At 43.7% G+C, this 23,964-nt stretch overlaps 2 protein-coding genes across 4 annotated transcripts; one reads left to right on the forward strand and one right to left on the reverse strand.

The window, feature by feature from the left end:
- Positions 1-438: 438 nt before the first annotated feature.
- phf3 (PHD finger protein 3) lies at positions 439-20,627 on the forward strand. 3 transcript variants are annotated; one of them, XM_046335485.1, is made up of 19 exons: positions 439-640; positions 1,296-1,380; positions 1,853-2,115; positions 2,272-2,406; positions 3,002-4,379; positions 4,583-4,730; positions 4,927-5,070; positions 5,731-5,785; positions 6,013-6,136; positions 7,448-7,604; positions 7,872-7,988; positions 8,839-8,967; positions 9,465-9,621; positions 9,852-10,137; positions 12,088-12,235; positions 13,950-14,039; positions 14,460-14,655; positions 17,742-18,149; positions 18,289-20,627. In XM_046335485.1, exons 3-19 carry the CDS (start codon positions 1,878-1,880, stop codon positions 19,728-19,730), a joined length of 5,352 nt encoding a protein of 1,783 aa, XP_046191441.1. In that variant the 5' UTR covers positions 439-640; positions 1,296-1,380; positions 1,853-1,877; the 3' UTR covers positions 19,731-20,627. The 3 variants fall into 3 exon arrangements, with proteins under 3 accessions (XP_046191441.1, XP_046191443.1, XP_046191442.1); XM_046335487.1 differs by having other exon boundaries at positions 2,275-2,406; XM_046335486.1 differs by lacking the exon at positions 439-640 and adding an exon at positions 734-814.
- Positions 20,628-20,629: 2 nt separating this feature from the next.
- LOC124020078 (protein eyes shut homolog) lies at positions 20,630-23,449 on the reverse strand. Its single transcript, XM_046335488.1, has 3 exons — positions 23,290-23,449; positions 23,023-23,144; positions 20,630-22,475 (listed from the first exon to the last, which is right to left on the reverse strand). The coding sequence occupies exons 1-3, from the start codon at positions 23,447-23,449 to the stop codon at positions 21,384-21,386; spliced, it is 1,374 nt and encodes a 457-aa protein (XP_046191444.1). The 3' UTR covers positions 20,630-21,383.
- Positions 23,450-23,964: the final 515 nt, after the last annotated feature.

Here is a 23,964-nt window from a genome sequence, read left to right on the forward strand (position 1 = left end):
TGGGGCATTGTAAACACGAGGCATGTGACACCAACGTCTCTTGCCCGAGTAGCCACAAAAATAACAGATATTTCACCAGATGTGTAAATGTGAAGCATCCGCTTGGCATGTCCAATCACTACCAACTATGGTGGAGAAAGGAAGCCCAGTGGCCGGCAGTGGAGTAGATAGATTTTGACCGATATTCTAGAAATGTTCTCTTCGATTAAACATTCAAATACATTTTTCTGTTCCCAAAACTAGAATTCGTAAACTTTACCCTCTTTGTTTTTAATCGCGTTGTTCAGATGGAGTGCTCGGGCGAATTTAGTTTTTGTACACGCGCACTTCACAAAGTAGGCGTTCCCCAACGGAAATATGTAAATTGCATGCAGGAACGAGCAAATGGGATCTTCCTCGTTCTTGGCTCTGCCCCTCCTCCTTGCCTGTTCTGTCCACTATGACTCATGAGCTACCATTGGAAACGACACGCGGTGGTCTATCTTGGGTTAGTTATTAAAATCTTCGGAGTAGCTTGCAAGGAGGCAGGAGCGAATGGTGGCGGTGCGCAGCGAGGAAGTGGCGGGGATTTAGCTAAAACACTGTGTAAAGCTATTAGAATCGCTCCGGAATGCAGTGGCAGTAGACACAGTAGAGGAATGTAAGTGCCATTATACACGAATGTCGCTGTGAATATTGAAACGTCCTCAGTGGAGGCGTCCAATGAGACGAATAAGGGGGCGTGGTCAGTGGTGCTAGGTAGCTGCAGGCTACAAACAAACTCGCGGCCTATCATGTTCCTCGCTGCTGGATAACTAAATAACATGTACAATTGGTAGCTTCCCTATTTTGTTTTTAAAACGAGACTATTTTTTTATAAGCTAGGATTTGTTGTGCATGCTTAACTAACTACGTGTATTCTGTGGTTGTACGACCAAGTAGTTAAATATTTTGTTATGGGAATGGTGGAAAGCTTATCATGTCACTGTCAGGCCTGCACTAGTTTGTTTGCCAGCTAGCTAAGTTAGCTACAGTAACTGGTTAGCTGCAGTTACAGGACTAGCCTAGCTAACTTTACAACGAAGGCTGCCATTCATATGGCACACATGCATCCATTGGTAGCATCAATTAGCTAATCATAAAGATGAAGTAGTTTTGGCGCAAATGCATATCTTTGCCCTCAGTAAATTACGTTAAGGTACGCTAGCTAGCTGGATTGTTATGCTAACTGGAAGTAGCTAGCTGCTAACGACCCCGAGCTAGTGCACCAGTCTGCATCTGATTCCTGCCACTCTGATGAAAGTTTTTGGTTTTAGACTCTTTCTAGATATCATAAACGGAGCTAAACACATTGTGTTTGCAGTCCTGTAATGAAGTTATCTGGAGCTGTCAGTCCTGACAGTAAGTATTAATTTATCATTAATTTGCTAGCTAACGTTACCTAGCTAGCAACGTCATATAATATAGCAAGGTAGCCTGGCTAGCTAACTGATGTTCTTCTGAAATATTTTTCGTTTGTTAGGATCCTCATTAGCTGCTGAATGAGCAATAGCTATCTACTATTTCAGCCATTCTTGTCTGCCCCAAATGTCCAACACAAGTCCAGTGTCATCCACCATTGATTGTTATTGAATAAGGGTAGTTAACTTTAGCTTGTCAATGTTGCATTTGCTGCACGGGAACTGTTTTTAGAAATGTCATGAAAGTTAATGTACTATCTGTCTTGTCTACATGGCTGTTGACTCCTTCTGTATAGGGGACCTATTTGATATGGAGTGTCTGAAGATTGAAATAGATTGTTCTGAATCTGAGCCATCTCTGTTGTCTGTACTGTAGCCTATGTTATTAATACCCTACCCTCTTATTCCTGCAGAGCTGACAGGAAGGGAACAGCATTCATGGATGTAGTGGATACTTTCAACCATTTGATTCCCAGTGACCAGTTGGATGACTCCATGCTGATAGGGCAGAACTTGGAATGTGAAGCAAGTAATGACTTTGGAACAGGTGTCGACCAGCTGGGAGACTCACTGAGGAACATGCTTAGTGATAAAGATCCCATGTTTGGATCTGCAAGTTCACACTTCAATATCTTAGATAATGAAGACGCCAACTTCCAGATCGCCGAAGCAACAGGTATTTGTAGTGAGAATTACTTTTGTACGACTTCAACTGACAGTACAAGCTATGTCGACGGGTGTTTATAGAAACCACTATTTAACTACTGATGTTTGTTCATGCTTCTAAAATAAATCTAAGTTATTATTTCATCTCTAATCTTCTCTCCCCCAGTAGTTGCAGATGTTGATGTTGGTGCAACAGAGGGCATCCTCGGTACCGCTGGTGGTGGGTTGGCTGGTACAGAGACTCCGCCAGTCAAACGGTCTGTTGGCAGACCCAGGAAATACGCATTAGGAGTTACCCCAGGTTAGCAACAATTCCGTTTTTACAATGGAGTGTATTTTATGTATATATTATTTTTGTGCTGTTATGTAGTGACAGGCAAGTGGTTGAAACAGTTTGAAGGGTTGGATTAGGGACACAGGGAGGTGGGAGAAACAGTTTGAAGGGTTGGATTGGGGAGACAGGCAAGTGGGAGAAACAGTTTGAAGGGTTGGAGCGGGGAGACAGGCAGGTGGGAGAAACAGTTTGAAGGGTTGGATTGGGGAGACAGGCAGGTGGGAGAAACCGTTTGAAGGGTTGGATTGGGGAGACAGGCAAGTGGGAGAAACAGTTTGAAGGGTTGGAACGGGGAGACAGGCAGGTGGGAGAAACAGTTTGAAGGGTTGGAACGGGGAGACAGGCAGGGTTGGAGAGGGGATTGACACTAAATACAGCTATTATCATTGACAAGATAGGACACTAAATACAAAGCCATGCAAATTCAAGGTCCCCCCCCCACGCTTTCATTTTCCTAGTATGAAAAGTTGATGTTGTGCCTAGTTTAGAATTCACTTTGGTTGCCTTATTGCTTCGTTTTATATTGTCAAATGAGAAATGTCAGTGTGACTTTAAATTCCAGAGCGAAGTGCAGGCAGAGGGTCTTCAAACAACAAAAAGCCCCCGGGAAAACCTGGGAGACCTAGAAAGAAGTCCATTCTGAGTGAGAAGATCACTACTGCTGATGAATTAAGGAGAGAGCTTCACCTGGGTGGCGGCAGGGTGAATATAAACGACCTTGACTTGGGCTCGTCGATGAACCCCGTCGTTGTGTTACAGAGGCTGACGGTCACTTTCGGGGGTTTCAAAATCGAGCTTCTCCCGGGACCCTCCTTTACCGCTTTCACATCAGCTGAAAACACTGACGAATGTTATGAGGATGGCTCGCTGTACGGTGAAGGGATGGAATACACTATGGTACAAGAGGAACCGTTACACATACAGAATCCCACTGCAGGGAGTGGAGGGGGCGTGGGTGCTGCTCAGCTCTTCGTGAAGTACTGTGCTGACGACTTGCCCCTAGGGCTCGGACCTTACGTCAACCCCAATGACGTTCAGGCCTCCAACGGGGCGCTTCCAGGTAGTCCTTGCTTGGTCGAGACCAAACTCGACGACCAAAGTGATTCTCAGAAGCATGATCCAGCGGAGGTGAGGAAAGATGCCGGCATCAAGAAAGCAGCGCAGCAGCACCTGCCAAACAGCAAAGTTCCTACCACTAATAATCCAGCCAAAAAGCAGCAGCCTAAGCTGAAGCTGTCAGCACTGTCCTCCGCTAAGAACAAGCACCTGTTAGCTGGTAAGGGGCCCAAAGGAACGCAACAACACGCCCTGGGGAAGAAGCTCCACCAGAGAGGCAACATGCACAAGATGGACGAAATGAAAGCCAAACAAGTCATCGTGTCCTTGAAAAGGCGAGGTGAATTCAACCCAGCTCAACCCGGCCCTAAGATTCAGAGGACGCAAGACGGACGTCCTGTGAAACTAAAGCAGAGATTACCTGACGTGGGCCGCGGCGGTCCGGTCAAAAAAACACTGCCGTCTGGAAAGCGTCCTCCTGGTATGTCGCCCGGGACGACGATTACATCCAAACCGTCTAACTCTCACGTGGCCGACACGCAACCACAACCCCAGTTTGGCTGGACACCATGTAAACGTGCCAATCCTCAGAAGGAGACATCGGAGGAGGAGAAGGAGGAGGAGCAAGACGAGCCTAAAGTGAAGAAGCCAGACAAGTGTCTTCAGAAACAGAGAAGCAGGAACGTCAGCAGAAGCATCTCCGTGGAGGAACCACAGCTCTTCATCCCCGACAATGCTCCTGCCGTCGTGAAGAAGGAAACCAGTGAAGAAGAACAGGCTAAAGAATCTGGGAAGGGACCAGAAAAGGAACCTGCAAATAGTGAGACCGTTGTGTGGGATCCAAACAAGAACTGTGGATTGTGCAATAAACCACATAGTAACAAGTAAGAATTGTGTTCTTTGCACCAAAGTGATTAGTTGAATATACAATGTAGTACTTAAGCAACATTGTAAACCTGCTATTACTAAGTTGCTACATCTTAGGCTAAATTACCACAATGAACAAGTAGAATATTCCCTGGGAAGTGAGCTTGTTCTTCTAAACAGGTTTGTTTTGTGCATCCGTGTCTGTGCTTGTTCTGATCAGGTTCATGGTGGGCTGTGGGCACTGTGATGACTGGTTCCATGGGGACTGTGTTGGTCTGGACCTGGCCAAGGTGAAGCAGATGGAAGGTGGGGACCAGGAGTATGTCTGTCTGCAGTGCTGTACCAAGGACCAGTACACCACCACCAAGGTCTGTTCATCGATTTCTACTGCACTAGGAATAGGTTTAGATCTTAATGGACTTTTTAATGGAGAAGGGAGTGTGTTTCTCTGAAGTGCTGCAAGGTCAATGGATTGATTTTTAAGTTGCACTATCTCAAAGTTTATTTGAACTTGTGGTTAAATATAATAATATTTCATGTTATTCATCTTCTTCTCCTCATTAGGAGCCAGGCGGTGCTGTGCAGGGGGAGGCCAGGGCAGAGGGACAGCAGAAGCCCTCTGAGACCCAGGACAACAAGATGGCCGCCAAGCAGAAACAGCCGTCCCCACATCCTGTCACCTTCGGGGGAGTCAGGCCCTTCAGAAAGGTAAGGTTCACTCTGCTAGTAGCCTGCAATGCATGCTTTAATTATCATTCATTTATTAGTACATTTAATGTAGGCCTGAATACCGGATTAGAATATATAATAATCTTAAATGGAGCTGTAGCATTTTACATTTACATTTAAGTCATTTAGCAGACGCTCTTATCCAGAGCGACTTGCATCAGATTACCGTCGGGTCAGTGCATATTTATGATATTAAAGCCTATGAGAAGAGTTTGGATGATAAACCTTTATATGCATATTATCTGTTGTCAAAATCTTAAATTCAACAGCCAAATGTTTTAGATGTATAATCTTCAACAAGCCCTACCATTGACTAAATGTAGTGGTGCAGATGTTGTCCTCAGTTTATTCAGCTGATATGTATGAAAGCCAGTGTTGGCACTACTCAAGGGTTGGTTGACCTCTTTTCACTTCCTCTTTATTCCCTGCATGTGTACACATGGATGGAAGAGTGTTAGGTTACCATGGTGATTCTATTCAACGTCTGTCTTAAGGACATTTTAAAATGGTGGTTATGTTTTCAGCACCACGATGCACAACCCCCTGCCCAACGAGAAAAACAAACATTTTATATACAATTGAATTTGTAAGATAATTTAGAATCTCACTGAGGCGATATGCTGTATCTCTCTGTAACAGGACTCTGTGGAAAGAAGACAGTCGACTGAGGTCAAAGATTCTACGCCGAAATCAGGTGTGTTGTGTGCTTCTACATTCTGCTGTCCATGTCCCACACAGGAGTTGTGCTCAGTAGGCATGAAACTGTAAAAGGGGAGGGAATATATGAATTTGTCCAATAAGAAACGCTTGTTTTCAATTGAAAAAAAAAAACACATTTTAAAATGTTGTACTACAAGGTGCCCTTAATGAACATGCCCTACTCTGCGACGTCTCCTACTCTCTGTGGTTGTGTCCCGTTAGGAGTGTCAGTCAAACAGGAGACCAAGAGGCCCAAGGTGTCGTCTCCCTCCTCTAAGAAACCGGTGTCTGTTGACCAGATCAGACGGAGCGTCCGTGACGCCCTGAAGGACATCCTCCTGAAGAGGTCATTAAGCATGTTATAACAGTAACTTAACAACAATCTGTTTAGTCTAATAACCATTATAACAGTCTGATGATGCCCTGAAGGACATCCTCCTGAAGAGGTCGTTAAGCATGTTATAACAGTAACTTAACAACAATCTGTTTAGTCTAATAACCATTAGAACAGTCTGATGATGCCCTGAAGGACATCCTCCTGAAGAGGTCATTAAGCATGTTATAACAGTAACTTAACAACAATCTGTTTAGTCTAATAACCATTATAACAGTCTGATGATGCCCTGAAGGACATCCTCCTGAAGAGGTCATTAAGCATGTTATAACAATAACTTAACAACAATCTGTTTAGTCTAATAACCATTAGAACAGTCTGATGATGCACTGCATGGCCAAATGTATGTGGACACATGCTTGTCGAACTTCTCATGGTCATTAATATGGAGTTGCCCCCCCCCCCCTTTGCTGCTGTAACAGCCTCTACTCTTCTGGGAAGGCTTTCCACTAGATGTTGGAACATTGCTGTGGGGACTGATGTTGGGCGATTAGGCCTGGCTCGCTGTCAGCGTTCCAATTCATCCCAAAGTTGTTCGATGGATTTGAGGTCAGGGCTCTGTGCAGGCTAGTCATGTTCTACCACACTGATCTTGACAAACCATTTCTGTATGGACCTCACTTTGTGCACGGGGGCATTGTCATGCTGAAACAGGAAAGGGCCTTCCCCAAACTGTTGCCACAAATTTGGAAGCACAGAATCGTCTAGAATGTCATTGTATGCTGTAGTGCTCGGCCATGGAAACTCATTTCATGAAGCTCCCGACAAACAGTTCTTGTGCTGACGTTGCTTCCAAAGGCAGTTTGTAACTTGGTAGTGATTGTTGCAACCGAGGACACGATTGTTACACGCTACGCGCTTCAGCCCTCGGCGGTCCAATTCTGTGAGCTTGTGTGGTCTATGACTTTGCAGCTGAGCCGTTGTTGCTCCTAGACGTTTCCACTTCACAATAACTGCACGGACAGTTGACCGGGGTAGCTCTAGCTGGGCAGATCTTTGACTGACTTGTTGAAAAGGTGGCATCCTCTGACGGTCCCATGTTGATGGTCACTGTGCTCTTCATTAAGGCCATTCTGCTGCCAGTGTTTTCCTGTGGAGATTGCATGGCTGTCAGCAACAGGTTTGGTTGAAATGGCAGAATCTGTTCATTTGAAGGGGTGTCTACATACTTTTAGCCATGTAGTGTATCTGCCTGTAAGAGAAGGGTGGTGACCCTCTATTTTCCTCCTGTGTAATCCTCTATTGTGCCCTACATTGTCTCAGGCTGAAGGAGTCTGATTTCCAGGCGTCACCAGAGAAGGCTGCTGAGGTGGCCAAGAAGACTGAGAGAGAGCTGTTTGCCTTCTACAGAGACACAGACTGCAAATACAAGAGCAAGTACCGGAGCTTGATGTTCAACCTCAAAGACACCAAAAACAATGTAAGTCGTTATGTTAACAAATTTGAGGCAATGAATTCTCTTTTAGACAATACTGACTCTTTGATGCTGACATGTTATGGACATTATACTGGATTTTGTCCCAGCTTGTAGTAGGTACTTGGTCTCGAAATGATATGTGTTTTGAACGTTAACTACATGAAACGTATATACAACGCAAACATGATCTAAAATACATTTTGATATCAGTTCATCTAGCTATGTGACTTTATCACTTGTGTATAAATGACTATAACTTGTGTATTTCAGGTGTTATTCAAGAGGGTTCTGAAAGGGGAGATTTCTCCTGGCACTTTGATAAGGATGAGTCCTGAGGAACTGGCCTCAAAGGAGCTGGCTGCATGGAGACAGAGGGAGAATCGACACGTAAGCAACACTAAAACACACCGCCTGCCTGCATTCCTCCAACACTAAAACACCGCCTGCATGTCCTCCTCCAACACTAAAACACACCGCCTGCCTGCATTCCTCCAACACTAAAACACACCGCCTGCCTGCATTCCTCCAACACTAAAACACACCGCCTGCCTGCATTCCTCCAACACTAAAACACACCGCCTGCCTGCATTCCTCCAACACTAAAACACACCGCCTGCCTGTCCTCCTCCAACACTAAAACACACCGCCTGCCTGTCCTCCTCCAACACTAAAACACACCGCCTGCCTGTCCTCCTCCAACACTAAAACACACCGCCTGCCTGCATTCCTCCAACACTAAAACACACCGCCTGCCTGCATTCCTCCAACACTAAAACACACCGCCTGCCTGCATTCCTCCAACACTAAAACACACCGCCTGCCTGTCCTCCTCCAACACTAAAACGCACCGCCTGCCTGTCCTCCTCCAACACTAAAACGCACCGCCTGCCTGTCCTCCTCCAACACTAAAACGCACCGCCTGCCTGTCCTCCTCCAACACTAAAACGCACTGCCTGCCTGTCCTCCTCCAACACTAAAACGCACTGCCTGCCTGTCCTCCTCCAACACTAAAACGCACTGCCTGCCTGTCCTCCTCCAACACTAAAACGCACTGCCTGCCTGTCCTCCTCCAACACTAAAACGCACCGCCTGCCTGTCCTCCAACACTAAAACGCACTGCCTGCCTGTCCTCCTCCAACACTAAAACACATTTTACCAAAATGGACTGTGATCATTGCTCTTTCTGTGTGAGATTCATTCACCAATATGTTCTTGTCCCCCCCCCCCCCCTCCCCAGGCGATTGAGATGATTGAGAAGGAGCAGAGAGAGGCGGAGAGGCGACCCATCACCAAGATCACACACAAAGGAGAGATAGAGATTGAGAGCCAGGAGTCTGGGAAGGCACCAGAAGCCATAGAGCCCGAGGTAAGACACAGCTCATGTAAAGAAACACCACGCTTCTTGTTCAAGTGAGTTCTGGTCCTTTTTAAAAAATGTCTGTGATTTTATTTTGGGTTGTAGAATAGTTGGTGGTCATAGGTAATGCTGTTACTGTGACCGTGTTACCGCCACAGCTCTAGTCATAGTCCTTATAAACGTAGAAGCTGGGTTAATAAGGGACATGACCAGACAGGCCCACACACTGCAGATGTTCTGTTAACACCTTTATGGACCTCCTGGATTATTGGTTCTACAGGATTTAGAGTTGAGCATGTCCTCTTCCTAAGAAATAGTTCAGACCTTTTTAAATTAAATTCTGGGTGAATTTAAATTGTATTTACTCAAATTAACACACCCTGGTCTATCCTTGCCTCCTCCTCAACATGCATCGGAGAGCACAATGAGGAATCAAGGAAATACAATTGATCCTGTGTCCTTACATTTCTTATGAACTCTCACTGTTGTTGTTTGAACTCTTCCAGCCAGAGCCTGTGGCTGCTTCCAAAGTGACAGAGGAGCCAGTGGAAGTTCCCCAAGAGAAGACGTTGTCGACAACAACCGAGAGCGTCAATATTTTCCAAGATACAACCAGTCTGCATAAGAATCACCTGTTTGACCTCAACTGTAAGATCTGCACAGGTAGGCCCTGATTCTGTTCTTTCAGTTTCTGCTTTTATTTTGAAGGATAGTGGAAGTACTATAGATATGTGTTTTATGCTTGATCAGATAGAATGGAAGTAGGAGGGAGATGGATTAGGAGGAGAGAAGGTGAACATGCCAAATGAGCCCCACAAACTCAGGATTGTGGCTTTAAGTCAAGTCTTACCAGTGGTTTTGTATTGGACTAAATGGAATTGTAATTGGTGAAGGTCGTATGGCTCCACCTGTGGAGGAGGCTCCTACCAAAGTGGTGAAAGTGGCCACTAGTGTAGTGAGGAGACGGTCTGCTACCAGCACTACAGAGACCGTGAACAAGAACACACAGTCTACTACCTCCAGCACTACAGAGGGACAGACCACGAACACACCGTCTGCCACCACTACCTCTACAGAGGGAGAGACACCCTCCTCATCTGCTAAGGACGACGACCTTCACCTCAAAGTCCTAGAGGAGAGCCTCCTCAGCGCCAAAACCTTCTCCAACTACAAGGGGAGGTATGTGGATCAATCAGTCAATTACCCAGAACAGTTGGTCAGTCACCCCTGTTTACATCCGCAAATGTTAGTCATTTTCCAGGAACACGGCCTACAACCCAAAGAGAAGGCAACGCACAGTGGCCATATTCTACTTCATCATTAGAATCACAAAGGCTATCAATGTAATTGTCATACAATGTAAAGTGTTGTTGAGTTAGTTACACGGCCATTCTAAATGTATTTAGAAAATATACTGTACCAGTCAGGTTTGGACAAACCTACTCATTCCAGGGTTTCGCTTTTATTTTCTACATTGTATAATAATAGTGAAGACCTCAAACTATGTAATAACACATGGAATGATGTTATAACCAAAAAAGGTGTTTAATCAAAATAGATTTTAGATTCTTCAAAGTAGCCACCCTTTGCATTGACGACAGCTCTGCACACTCTTGGCATTCTCTCAACCAGCTTCACCTTTTGAATGCTTTTCCAGCAGTCTTGGAGGAGTTCCCACATATGCTGAGCACTTGTTGGCTACTTTTCCTTAACTCTGCGGTCCAACTCATCCTGTGGTGCGACCCTGTGGTGCGACAGGTAGAGAGTTGGGCCAGGAACCAAAAGGTTTCTGGATCGAATCACCGAGCTGACAAGGTTAAAAATCTGTCGTTCTGCCCCTGAACAAGGCAGTTAACCCACTGTCCCGTCATTGTAAATAAGACTTTGATCTTAACTGACTTGCCTAGTTAAATAAAAAAATTCCAACCAATCTCAATTGGGTTGAGGTCGGGAGATTGTGGAGGCCAGATCATCTGATGCAGCACTCCATCACTCTCCTTCTTGGTCAAATAGCCCTTACATAGCCTGGAGATGTTGGGTCATTGTCCTGTTGAAAAACAAATGATAGTCCCACTAAGCACAAACCAGATGGGATGGCGTGTCACTGCAGAATGCTGTGGTAGCCATGCTGGTTAAGTGTGCCTTGAATTCTAAATAAGTCACTGACTGTGTCACCAGCAAAGCACCCCCACACCATAACACCACCTCCTCCATGCTTCACAGTAGGAACCACCCATGCGGAGATAATCCGTTCACCGACTCTGCGTCTCACAAAGACATGGTGGTTGAAACCAAACATCTCAAATTTGGACTCATCAGACCAAAGGACTAGTGTCCATTTAGTAGTGGTTTCTTTGCAGCAATTCGACCATGAAGGCTTGATTCACACAGTCGATGTGTCTGTTACTTGAACTCTGTGAAGCATTTATTTGGGCTGCAATCTGAGGCTGGTAACTAATGAGCTTATCCTCTGTAGCAGAGGTAACTCGGGGTCTTCCTTTCCTGTGGCGGTCCTCGTGAGAGCCAGTTTCATCATAGCGCTTGATGTTTTTTGTAACTGCACTTGAAGAAAAGTTCTTGAAATGTTTTGGATTGATTGACCTTCATGTCTTAAAGTCATGATGGACTGTCGTTTCTCTTTGCATATTTGAGCTTTTCTTGCCATAATATGGACTTGGTCTTTTACCAAATAGGGCTATCTTCTGTACCTTGTCACAATACAACTGATTGGCTCAATTGCAGTAAGATGGAAAGAAATGAGAGCAATTCACTTTTAACAAGGCACACCTGTTAATTGAAATGCATTCCAGGTGACTGACTACTTGATGAAGCTGGTTGAGAGAATGCCAAGAGGGTGCAAAGCTGTCGTCAAGGAAGAGGGTGGCTGCTTAGAATATATTTTGATTTGTTTAATACTTTTTTTTTGGTGACTACATGATTCCATGTGTTATTTCATAGTTTTGATGTCTTTACTATTATTCTACAATGTAGAAAATGGCACAAATAAAGAAATCCTTGAATGAGTAGGTGTGTCCTAACTTTTGACTGGTACTGTTTATTATTAAATGACCAATAAAGCAGAATTAAGTGCAGGGTTATTCTCAAGTTGTTTGTATTCCTGGCCTCCAGGTCAGTGTCTATGAGTGGCAGAGATGGCGAGGCTTCCTTCCTGTCCAACCTGCAGCCTCTATGGAGAGGGCTTGTCAACATGCCTGCTGTGGCCAAGCTCCTCACTAAAGCCTTCCCTGTATCAGGTGTCCTGGACCACCTGACAGAGGTAAAACTGCACACAGATATGTATAAGTGCCTATAAATGTTTATTAATTAATATAAATGCATCATATATTTGTTTTGCTTTAATGTAATGTAATGCTTTAAATAGTGTAAATGTGTTTAAATCCTCCAATGCTTATTCATGAAAGTGATCGTGTTACAACAACATTTAGATGTTATGGAATGCCTTTATCTAAATGCCATTTTATATTAACAACTCAACAAACTATCACGTTGAAGGGTAGATGGCGTAAACGTAACCACGAGCAAATACTTGATGAATTTATTGTTACAAATCCATTTCCAAGGTTGCTAGCCAAGTAGGCTGCTAACATTAGCCCTACCGGCCTGCTAACATTAGCCCTACCGGCCTGCTAACATTAGCCCTACCGGCCTGCTAACATTAGCCCTACCGGCCTGCTAACATTAGCCCTACCGGCCTGCTGATGTTACATTAGCACTAAATGAGTCAGCCAGTTGCTATCAACATCTAGCTCACAGCTACATTAAAGTAAACCAACGTTTTGGAAATACAGGGCCTTCAAAGTTTTCCAAATTTAGTTGAAACAAGGTGGGATTAAAATTGATTTCATGAGATTTTTTTTTGTCAACGAACAACACAATACTCTGCCAAAGTTGAAGAAAAATTCTAACATAAACTGGGTTACTATAAGAGCTTTTCACACCTGTATTGTACTATTTTTTTTTTCACAATCCTTCAAGCTTGTTGTTGATCATTGCTAGACAGCCATTTTCAAGTCTTACCAAAGATTTTCAAGTGAACTGTAACTAGGCCACCCAAGAACAATCAATGTGGTTTACATCAACTCCAGTGTACATTTGGCATTGTTTTAGGTTGTCCTACTGAAAGGTGAATGTCTCCCAGTATCTGTTGTAAAGCAGCTCTCTTCCGTTTCTTTTTATTTAAAACAAATCTCCCTAGTCCTTGCCCATGACAAGCATACCCATAACATGATGCATATCCATAACATGATGCAGCCACCACCATGCTTGAATATATGAATAGTGGTACTCGGTGACGTGTTGGATTTGCCCCAAACATAACGCTTTGTATACAGGACCTAAAGTACATTTATTTACCTAATTTATTTTTTGCGGGTTTACTTTAGTGCCTTATTGCAAACAGGATTCATGTTTTGGAATCATTTTTATTCTGTACAGGCGTCCTCATTTTTTACTCTGTCAATTAGGCTAGTATGATTCGGTTGGCCGTTTTATGTCTGGATTAATTGTTGGAGTAGAGGTCCTTGTGCATTTCAGGTAAAATAATAACTTAACGTTTATATCCCAGGACAAAAGCTAGCTAAATAGGACAAATTAACGTTAGCTAGCAATAGCAAGCTAACTAGCTAAATTGCCATACATGTTTAATGATTTTTGACCTGTCCCCAAATTAATGTCATTGATATTTTAACCTGCGTGTCGTGATCGTGGGGGGGGCAAAATAAATACATGCACGATGGTTTGGGTTCCGTGTAACTGTTTAAGTCACCATTGGCCTCGTGAAATCCCTGAGGTTTCCTTCCTCTCCAGCAACTGAGTTAGGAACGATGTCTCTATCTTTGTATTGATACACCATCTAAAGTGTAATTAATAACTTCACCATGCTCAAAGGAATATGACAAGTTTAAAAAAATATTTTTATATAAAATCAATTAATGGGATGAAATGCTGATGGTGATAATCCCTGTTATCAGGATCTGCCGGAGAGTTTCCAGATGGGTGGGAGGATCTCCCCACAGATCGTATGGGACTACCTGGACAAAATCCGAGCCACTGGAACAAAGGTACCCTTCAAAGTGTAGGCCGACCTGCTTGAAATATGATAAATGAATGTAAACATCAGCAGTTGTCATAAAGAGCTTTTACAATGACCTGGCCAAGACTCAAGATGTGCCAGTAGGATATACCAATATTATGCCATTTAGCAGTGTGCACATACTGGTGGCCCGGGCAGTAAAAGTATATTAATCTTTCCAAGATAATCTGTGCCTGAACTGGAGATGAATAGTAGCTATGTTTTGGGGTACAATGCAGAAACTGTAGTCTGAGATTTGTTTTTCTTGTACATGTTCCCTGACACTTAAGTCAATGATTGTAAATAGGAATTTATTAACTTGCCCACCTGGTTAAATAAATGAATAAAATTAAAGGAACTGAGGAGTTAAATAGAATTTCTTTCCTCCTTTATTTTGTTATCTTTTCAGGAAGTGTGTTTGATTCGTTTTTCCCCTGAGACCGACGAGGATGAGATCCACTACACTCTGCTCTATGCCTACTTCAGTAGCCGTAAACGCTTCGGCGTGGTCGCCAACAACTTGAAACAAGTCAAAGACATGTATCTCATCCCCTTGGGTGCTATTGAGAAAGTCCCACACCAATTGGTTCCCTTTGATGGCCCAGGTAACAACCAACTACTCTCTACGTATATTGGGCGAATAGACTTTCATTGGCTAAAAGAGATCCTAATAAAAAAAGAATATGTTGGATTAATCTGGTACTGGTTTCCCAGATCTAGCCTACTCTTAGACTGAAAAGCATGCTAAATTGTCTCTGTTCAAAGCTCTTTCTAGTCTGATGGCTCACACAATAGTATAATTAGTTGACTTTCATGGGTAGATTTAAGTTAAAACTAACTCTGCCTCTTAGGAACTTTCACTGTCTTCTTGGTAAGCAACTCTAGTGTAGATTTGGCCTTGTGTTTTAGATTATTGTCCTGCTGAAATGTGAATTGATCTCCCATTGTCTTGTGGAAAGCAGAGTGAACCATGTTTTCGTCTAGGATTTTACCTGTGCTTAGCTCATTAACGTTTCTTTTTTTATCCTGAAAAACTCCCCCGTCCTTAACGATTACAAGCACACCCATAACAAGGCACAGCTTGAAAATACGGAGAGTGGTGTAATGTATTGGATTTGCCCCAAAATAACACTTAGTATTCAGGACAAAAAGTTAATTTACATTTTTTTGCAGTATTCTGTACAGGCTTCCTTTTCACTCTGTCAATTTAATTTAGTATTGTGGAGTAATTACAATGTTGATCCATTCTGACGTGACTACCTTTAATGGGATGACGGCTAGTCTTCAAATAACTACATACCACGCTAAATTATTAGGCGATTAATTTAATCTGGGGCACCACAGGAAAAGTTTATTTAACGAGTTACCGTTTCCCGATTTAACCCAAGAATATCAGAATCCCGATATCGTACCCGTCATCCATTAATCATTTGCTCCTATTTCAGTCTCATTCTGAACGTAGTAATATCCTATAAATCTGCACAAACCCTAGTCTCCATGATGATGAATCAGCTTAATTATTTACTAACTAATGAAATAATCACACAGAAGTACACACGCACACAGTATAGTATTGAATACTGATTATTAACATGATGCAATGAAAAGTCCCTAGTGGATTAACCCGATATGACTACTTGTTACACAATAAAAGGGATGGGGAAAGAGACAAAGGAATTCAACTACCGTACATACAGTTGAATAATACGCTCATCATAAATATGGATATTTAGCACCCTAACAACCGTTCATTCGGATTTAGAAATGCAACACACATTTACGCTTGTATGTCTTTGTCGTCTCTTAAATCACCCAGTCCATTTTCTGGGAAGTCAGTCGACAGAATCTCTGGTTGTTTTAACCTCTCTGGGATATGTGGGACGTTAGCGTCCCACCTGGCCAACATCCAGTGAAAATGCAGAGCGCCAAATTCAAATATATATATATAAACTTTGAAATCACACATTCAATATACCAAATTAAAGCTACAGTTGTTGTGAATCCAGCCAACATGTCAGATTTAAAAAATGCTTTACGGTGAAAGCAAACGATGCTATTATTTGAGGATAGCACCCCAGTAAACAAAGAGAAAAGCATATTTCAACCCTGCAGGCGCGACACAAAATGCAGAAATAAAAATATAATTCATGCCTTACCTTTGACGAGCTGGTCCTTTTTGTTCGATTTAATTCCATCGATATCCAAAATGTCCATTTTATTTGGCGCATTTGAAAAACACCGGTTCCAACTTGCCCAATGTGACGCCGACATAATGTCGTGAGCATGTCAGCTCACAATTACTGACTGGGTAAAACTTTACATGAGAAAACAATTCTCATTTAGAAGGCTGAAATCACGTAAGTTCCACAACATTCCGATGTAAATCTGATAACTGGGACATACATTTTTAGAGTCAACGTTATTTGTTTATACGGTCCTTAATGATATCACAAAACAACAACTGATTGGACATGATTATTGTTTAAATACCCACGGACCATTCCAAATGTTTGGATTACAGAAATATTTTCATTATCCAATTTGTTAAAGTTTTGGCCAAGTTTCTCTCTGTTCACATTAAAGTCACCATGGTGAAATCCCTGAGCGGTTTCCTTCCCTCTGGCAACTGAGTTAGGAAGGACGCCTGTATTTTTCCAGTGACTGGGTTTATTCATACACCATCCAAAGTGTATAATAACTTTACCAAGCTTAAACCATCTACCAACAGGTGTTCTTCTTTGAAATTCACTGCTTGACTCAGGGACGTTACAGATCATTGTATGTGTGGGGTATAGAGATGAGGTAGTCATTCAAAAATCATGTTAAACACTATTGCACACAGTGAGTCCAGCCAACTTATTATGGGACTAGTAAAGGACATTTTTACTTTTGAACTTTTTTAGACTTGCTTATAACAAGGGGTTGAATACTTGTTGACTCAAGACATTTCAGCTTTACATTGATTAATTTCTAAGCCTTTTGAAAATCATAATTCCACTTTGACATCACGGGGTGTTGTGTATAGGCCAGTGACACAACAACATGTGGGGAAAAGTCATGTGAATACTTTTTGAAGGCCCTGTAGGTGCAGCTGTTTTTTTATGTCTGTCTATTTAAGAACTAACGATGTGCTACCTTTTTTTTGTAGCATTTCTGACAATGCTAACACCGTCTGAGAGAGTTTTGAGTAAATTCTTTCAAATATATATATATTTTGGTAAAATAAACACTCCTTTATCTAGTTTTAGATGTGGCCAGTATGTAGAAATTATAATGGACTTATCTATTTTTAAATAACTGCCCTTTATCTGGCCCGCGAATAGATTTAGACAAATTGGTCCCTCCAAAAAATGTGCGGCCCTCGAGCCAAAAAGTTTGCCCATCCCTGCTCTAGCTAATAATCTGGGTCTGGGAAACCAACCCATGATGATTCATGACCCCATTTACCTTTTGAAGGAATATGCGCAATATTCTCAATGTAAATCATGATGCTTTATTATCTAAAAACATTTACTTTGCCTACTTTTATGTTATTAGGTTGTCTTAGTCCATTCAGAATAGATTCTTATTTTCGATCTAAATAATATGGGTGTGGCCAACCAATGTGCCATTTATGAAATTAGTTTTAATGTATTTTATGATTTTATTTCAATTTTAAACTGTGCTTTTCATCGGTGTTGCTCTTTAACAGGACTGGAAAACAACCGCCCCAACCTCCTGCTGGGTCTGATCATCCGCCAGAGGCCTAAACGGGACTTCCTGCCCGTCGACATCAACGAAACGGCCAGGTTCATACCGGAGAGCAAACCCGAGACAGAGACGACTACGGTTACTGTAAACAACAAAGAAGTTACCCGGGAGGAGGAGAACTCTTACATCTCCTCTCTGTGCGCTTCAAGTACTAAAGAAAGGGACAGAGAAGAGATACCATTGCTGAACACCGCTGAGGAAGAAGTGGTCACAGCAGAACAGTCTAGTACAGACATCTCTGAGAAAGCTGAAGGTGAAGATACTGAAGAGGGGTACCAACCCCTACGTTTCCTTCCGGGGGTGTTGCGTAGTTGGGGCGGGGAGCTTCTGCCCCTGCCAGACTTCTCAGGTAAACCTAAACATAAAAGGCCTGTGCTCACTTCAACACCATTTGCAATTTGAAGATTTGTTTACTTTACTTTTAACTCATAATAGCAACATGTCTTTGAACCACACCTTACATTTCGGCTTGCTCCTTCCTTCCTCAGGTAACCCTCCACTGCTGGGTGATGATGGTCGAGAGCCCTCGGCTCCACAGACCTCCAAGGCTAACGGAGGTGCAGCAACCACTCCAGGAAGCTCCACCACCACTAAGAGTCCCAGCGCTGGTGCTCACAGACAGACTGGTTTTGTCATCAAGAAGAGGGAACCCAAAACGGTCAAAGCAGAGGAACCTGTGTCTTCCAGCTTGGCTGAAACGTCTACCGTTAACAACAACGTGTTGGCGAAAGAGGAGGGTGTGGCTTACCGTGGCCCGTCGGTCTCTCTGAAAGACAAACCTCCAGACGTCTCGACAGAGTCGTTCCTGGCCAGCCTCTCCACGGATCCCAACACAGACGGCTCCTTAAACAAAGGAGATTCGGCGTTGTGCGAAAAGGACAAATCCAAAGAAGAGAAGACACCTACTCTCTTGTCTCCTACAGCCACGTCCAACGCTTCTGTCGAGGAAAGCGTCCCCACACCAAAACCCCTTCCGAGTGGAATCCTGAAGAAAAGCTCTGCGTATTCCAATATGACTGAAGAACCAACTGCTGTCCAATCAGCAGGATCACAGGATCACCCCCAACCTGTTCCTGTCCTGACCACCAGGAAGTATCGTCCAATGGCAGCTCAACACGGATACCCCTCCCACCACCACCAGACTGGCTACAGACGCCCACCTCCAGACCATGGCCCACTACAGGTTGGTCCCTATGGTCCCATCCCCCTCCAGCCTGGAGGACCTCCTGTAGACTACCAGTACCAGCCAGCACCACCTGTCCCCCCCTTCGGTAACACCGCACCGCCACCTTTCCAGCACCCGCCCCAGCTACACACCAACTTCAGCTACCCTACTGGACCCCCACCACCCATGATGTACCCGCCACCTCACGACCCACAGATGCATAATCATGCTGGAATAACACAATGGGCTCAACCTGGTCCAGGTCCCACATCTCCCAACTCTTTCCCCGGGGGGCTACCGTTAGCTTACGGTGGTGACCCTCAGAGGTTTGCCTCTGACTCGTCCAACCCGAACCTGCCCCCATCCGCCGCTGCCAAAGAGGACCAGAAGGGGGCAGCAGAGAGGATTCTGTACAGCAGCCCCTGGGACAGGCAGCCCGGGTCGGGCCACAAGAAGGAGGACCGGGACCAGTACGGGAGACACCGGCACCACAGTGAGTCCCGTCACGGAGAGAAGAGCCGGAACCACAGCCAAGAGGGGGGAAGGAAACGGGATAGAAGCCGGAGCAGAGAGAGAGACCGGAGTAAAGACTCTTCTCACCACAGAGGGAGCCGGCACCACTCTAAAGACGAGCGCCACGGTCACAGCGAGAGGAGGAAAGAACGGCACCATAGCGACGGTGACCACGGGAACCGTCACAAACACAGCAGGAGAGACTCTGATTATGAGAAATCGAGGAGAAGTTCCAAAGACAGTCACTCATGAGTTGTTTTGTACGACCCGCCCCGAGATGGTCGACCCTACAACAGTTTTAGTGGCATTGTCCCTTTTTATATATATGTTCTTTTTAAAATACAGTAGAGGTCAACACTTTCAGTAGGATTATTAACACATTCTGAGATCTGCTTTCTTAAAAACCAACCGTTAAGGCTTTGAGGTGATATTTCAAGTTTTGAAAATCTCCAGTTTTTTAAAGTGTTAATTTGACTGTATATTTCTGCATGTCACATGGTGACTTGATGCACTGAGCATTGTGCTCTGATATAGATCCCAACCAGTGGTTAAAGGGATAGCTCAATGATTTGACATGTGTTTCCATACCTTTTAAAAAGCAGTCTATGGATAAGGAGGCAGCAATGATTTGGGCATGATATTTAACACATGCTAAACTGACTTAGACAGGGAAATGATCCCAAAACGCTAATGTTGCTAATACTTAGTGTGGATTGTAGTCGTTCCTCTTGTCCATAGATTGTTTTCAGGGTAAAGAAACAAATCTTTTAATATGTAAAATCGCTGAACTATTCTTTGAATGTTTTCTATAGCATGAAACACAAAATGACAGGCATACCCAGATGGACTGTTGGAGATGGAGGGGAAGTTCTGGTCACCTCAGCAATTTGACATGAATTTAATACAGAGGAGAGAGAAACTACTAACTATTTTGAGTAGCAGAAAACAACAAAACATTTTAATTAAAGCAGCTTCTCTTATTCTGTTTTTTCCATTTTATTTTTTTAAATTGCTATACAGAAATAAATTTGTTTTTTTTCTATCGACAAATATTGTCTATGTACATTTTGGCTTGTCATGTACATTCGAAGTGTGTCTTCTGCACTGTGTTCATGTACAGCTGGTAATAAAGGTGATCGTTTTATTGTTGAGAAGAAAGATGTCCTTTTCAGGAGAGGAATGTATATTCTAATCAGACTTACACTGAGTAGACAAAACATTAAGAACACCTGCTCTTTCCATGACAGACTGACCAGGTGAAAGCTATGGTCCTTCATTGAGTTTCTCGCCAATCAGTGTAGGAGACAGGTGAGACGTGGATTGTGTGTGTGCCATTCAGAGGGTGAATGGACAAGACTAAAGATTTGTGCCTTTGAATGGTGTAGTAGGTGCCAGGCACACCAGTTTGTGTCAAGAACTGCAACGCTGCTGGGTTTTTCATGCTCAACAGTTTCCTGTGTGTATCAAATATGGTCCACCAGCCAAAGGACATCCAGCCACTTGACACAACTGTGGGAATCATTGGAGTACACATGGGCCAGTAGCCTTGTGGAACGCTTTTGACACCATGCCCCAAAGAATTGAGGCTGTTCTGAGGGTAAAAGGGAGGGGAGCAACTCAATATTAGGAAGGTGTTCTTAATGTTTGGAATACTCAGGAGTTGGCAGTTTCAACAGAGTTGTGTTCATCAGGGCACAAAATGGATTTATAAAACCAACACAAACGCTTATTAACAATTCCAGGAAGTTGTCCTCCCTGTTTGTGTTTTCTTCCATTTGGTGCATAATGAATACAACTTGGATTGCCATACAAATAGTGTATAAAGAACTAAAATGATTACATTCTGGAAACCAATTCTATGAATTTCTTTATCACATTAATCACCTATTTTCACAAGTTCCAGAACTACTCATTACTTTTGTGAACATTAAATCCTTCGCTGTTTTGGAGGAACTGCAGTTGTCTGGGGTCCTGATACAAACGCACGTCTTTAAGATCTCCCACAAATCCTTTGGTAAACAGCCCAGACGTCACTGTTGAGATGTTCCTGTGCAACTCGAATCCTCCCAAGTACAACAGACCCCCGTAATTCATGGCAACGTAACGCTCGAAGGGGTCCACGTCTTCGAAAAGGACCCTCTCGTCACCCAGGAACACCTGAATAATGGTGCTGTTCAGAGAGATAGATAAATAATGCCATGTGTTGCAACACAACGTGACGTTTCTGAAAGTGAGTGGGAGGGAGAGCCTCTCTCCGAGGTTGACTGCGATTCTGAGGTGACCCGCCTGAAGCCCGACAGCAAGGTAATCGTCGTCATCGTGCGCCGCTCTTCCCATCCACAGAATCAACCCTTCGTTCCCGCTGGCTGTAAAGTTAAACGAAACCTGCGTGTACCTCAGATTCCGTGTGTTGAATTTAGGATCCCTGTATTTCAGATACGATTTCCCAACGAACTTCAGAGTGGTCATGGATAGGCCTACCTGCTTATCGCAGTACCTCCCCTCCCACCCGAGAGGACAGAAACAGTCGTATGAGCCGGTCACAAGATCAGCGAAACACAATGATTCATGTTGACACAGGTTATTGACACAATCCACCGCCTGGTTACACACAGGACCCGTCCACCGAGGAGGGCAGGTGCACATAAACGAGTCCGAATCGGCGCCGCTCAATGCAGTACAGCGGCCGCCGTTCTGGCACACCTTGTACCCGCACGCAGTCCCGTCCCAGTCGCCCACATTGGCCCCTCCCAGGGCCCCTGTCGCCGTCAGGTCAAAGTCGTGTCCGTTTAAGACGAGCTCTCTCACGCCTCCGGTAAAACCCACAGGCTCGTTCTCCACGGAGAACGTAGAGATGGAGCTCAGGTCGGAGACACCGCCGACGAAGAGGTCCGTGGCCACGTCCAGAGTGGACATCCCTCCCTCTGTGTTGTTCTGCTTCACCTCCTGCCCGTCCAGAACCAGGTACCCCTGGTGGCCTGTCCTGCCTGCCCTCACCTGGAATGATAACATCAAACCTTTACAGAAAATATTATTTGCGTGTGTTTTTATTATTTCTCCAGATCCTGTAAATATCTGATGTGTTTTCAGCACAAACGCAGCTGTAATGTTCTTGCCTGTTCTGTACAGGTGTAAGAACATAATGTGGCAGGAGGAGATGGCTGCCGTTATATGGCCACCTAACCAATCGTGCTATTGTGTGTCTTTTTTCGCTTACAACTGTGTTGTTGGTTAAGGGCTTGTAAGTGGGGCGGCAGGTAGCCCAGTGTTTAGAGCATTGGACTAGTAACCGGAAGGTTGCAAGATCAAACCCCCGAGCTGACAAGGTACAAATCTGTCGTTCTGCCCCTGAACAGGCAGTTAACCCACTGTTCCTAGGCCGTCATTGAAAATAAGAATTTGTTCTTAACTGACTTGTCTAGTTAAATAAAGGTAAAATATATTTATTTTTTTAACTAAAAAGTAAGCATTTCAATGTAAGATCCTACACCTGTTGTATTTGGCCCATGTGACAAATGAAATGTGATTTGATTTGACATGGTACCGTGTGCCAGGTCCCTCCACTGGTGTCCACTCTGTTAGTGGACTGTAACACGTTGGTTCCAGAACCCAGGTTGTAACGCAGCTGGACCAACCCAGATGTCAGGGACACACAGAAGAAGTCTCCTGTGGATGACATGACCAGAGAGATACGATGGTGATTAATGTTGTTGCCATTCTGAATGTAGTTATATTATTAGCACGTTTCTATAAACCACAAATGACATGAAAACAGCAGTGTAGAGGATAGAATGGTTCCGTTTGTTCCTACCGGCCCGGGCACTGAGGTGCTGTGCTGTGTAGAAGACGATGCCCTCTGGTGACAGAGTCTGGAACTGCAGCTTGAGGTCTGTCCTGTGTCTGATGCTGACTGGAGGGAAAGACATCCAGGATGACTGGTTACCGCTGAAGAACGGGTCACTGATGGCCATGGCTGAAACAAACAAGAATGGGAGAAATAGAAACCTCATTAAAAAAAATGTATAAAATAATTTTTGAATATTTTTTCTTGTTCATTTGGTTCTGAAATTACTTTTGTTACAAGAACAGAATACAAAATAATGTCTAATGTATCAAACATTATACATGTTACTATGAAGATGTATCTTCATAACATCAAGAACAACCAGAGTAAAAGGGAAATCTGTAAGGTTTGTTCAGAGTTGTAGTGTAATTCTTATTGCTTATATGACAATGTTATTGGATTTATCTGTATATTCTCAAACTCCTGTGTTTTGTTCTATCAGATTGAAGATGAGAACATGTTGTATACAGTATGTCTACTACAGTAATACATAGAGCCCTGTGTTTGTATACAGTAGGTCTACTACAGTAATACATAGAGTACAGTAATACATAGAGCCCTGTGTTTTGAGCCCTGTGTTTTTTGTATACAGCCCTGTGTTTTGTATAGGTCTACTACAGTAATACATAGAGCCCTGTGTTT

This window comes from Oncorhynchus gorbuscha, unplaced genomic scaffold (assembly GCF_021184085.1).
Source record: "Oncorhynchus gorbuscha isolate QuinsamMale2020 ecotype Even-year unplaced genomic scaffold, OgorEven_v1.0 Un_scaffold_761, whole genome shotgun sequence".
Classification (NCBI taxonomy): domain Eukaryota; kingdom Metazoa; phylum Chordata; class Actinopteri; order Salmoniformes; family Salmonidae; genus Oncorhynchus; species Oncorhynchus gorbuscha.

Coding starts and splice junctions, on each gene's coding strand:
- phf3 (XM_046335485.1), top strand. CDS start 1,878: ATGGATGTAGTGGATACTTTCAACCATTTGATTCCCAGTGACCAGTTG. Junction 4,380..4,582: donor AATAAACCACATAGTAACAA/GTAAGAATTGTG, acceptor TGTTCTGATCAG/GTTCATGGTGGGCTGTGGGC. Junction 8,968..9,464: donor CAGAAGCCATAGAGCCCGAG/GTAAGACACAGC, acceptor GAACTCTTCCAG/CCAGAGCCTGTGGCTGCTTC.
- LOC124020078 (XM_046335488.1), bottom strand. CDS start 23,449: ATGGCCATCAGTGACCCGTTCTTCAGCGGTAACCAGTCATCCTGGATG. Junction 23,145..23,289: donor GCACCTCAGTGCCCGGGCCG/GTAGGAACAAAC, acceptor TGTCATCCACAG/GAGACTTCTTCTGTGTGTCC. Junction 22,476..23,022: donor GTGGAGGGACCTGGCACACG/GTACCATGTCAA, acceptor TTATCATTCCAG/GTGAGGGCAGGCAGGACAGG.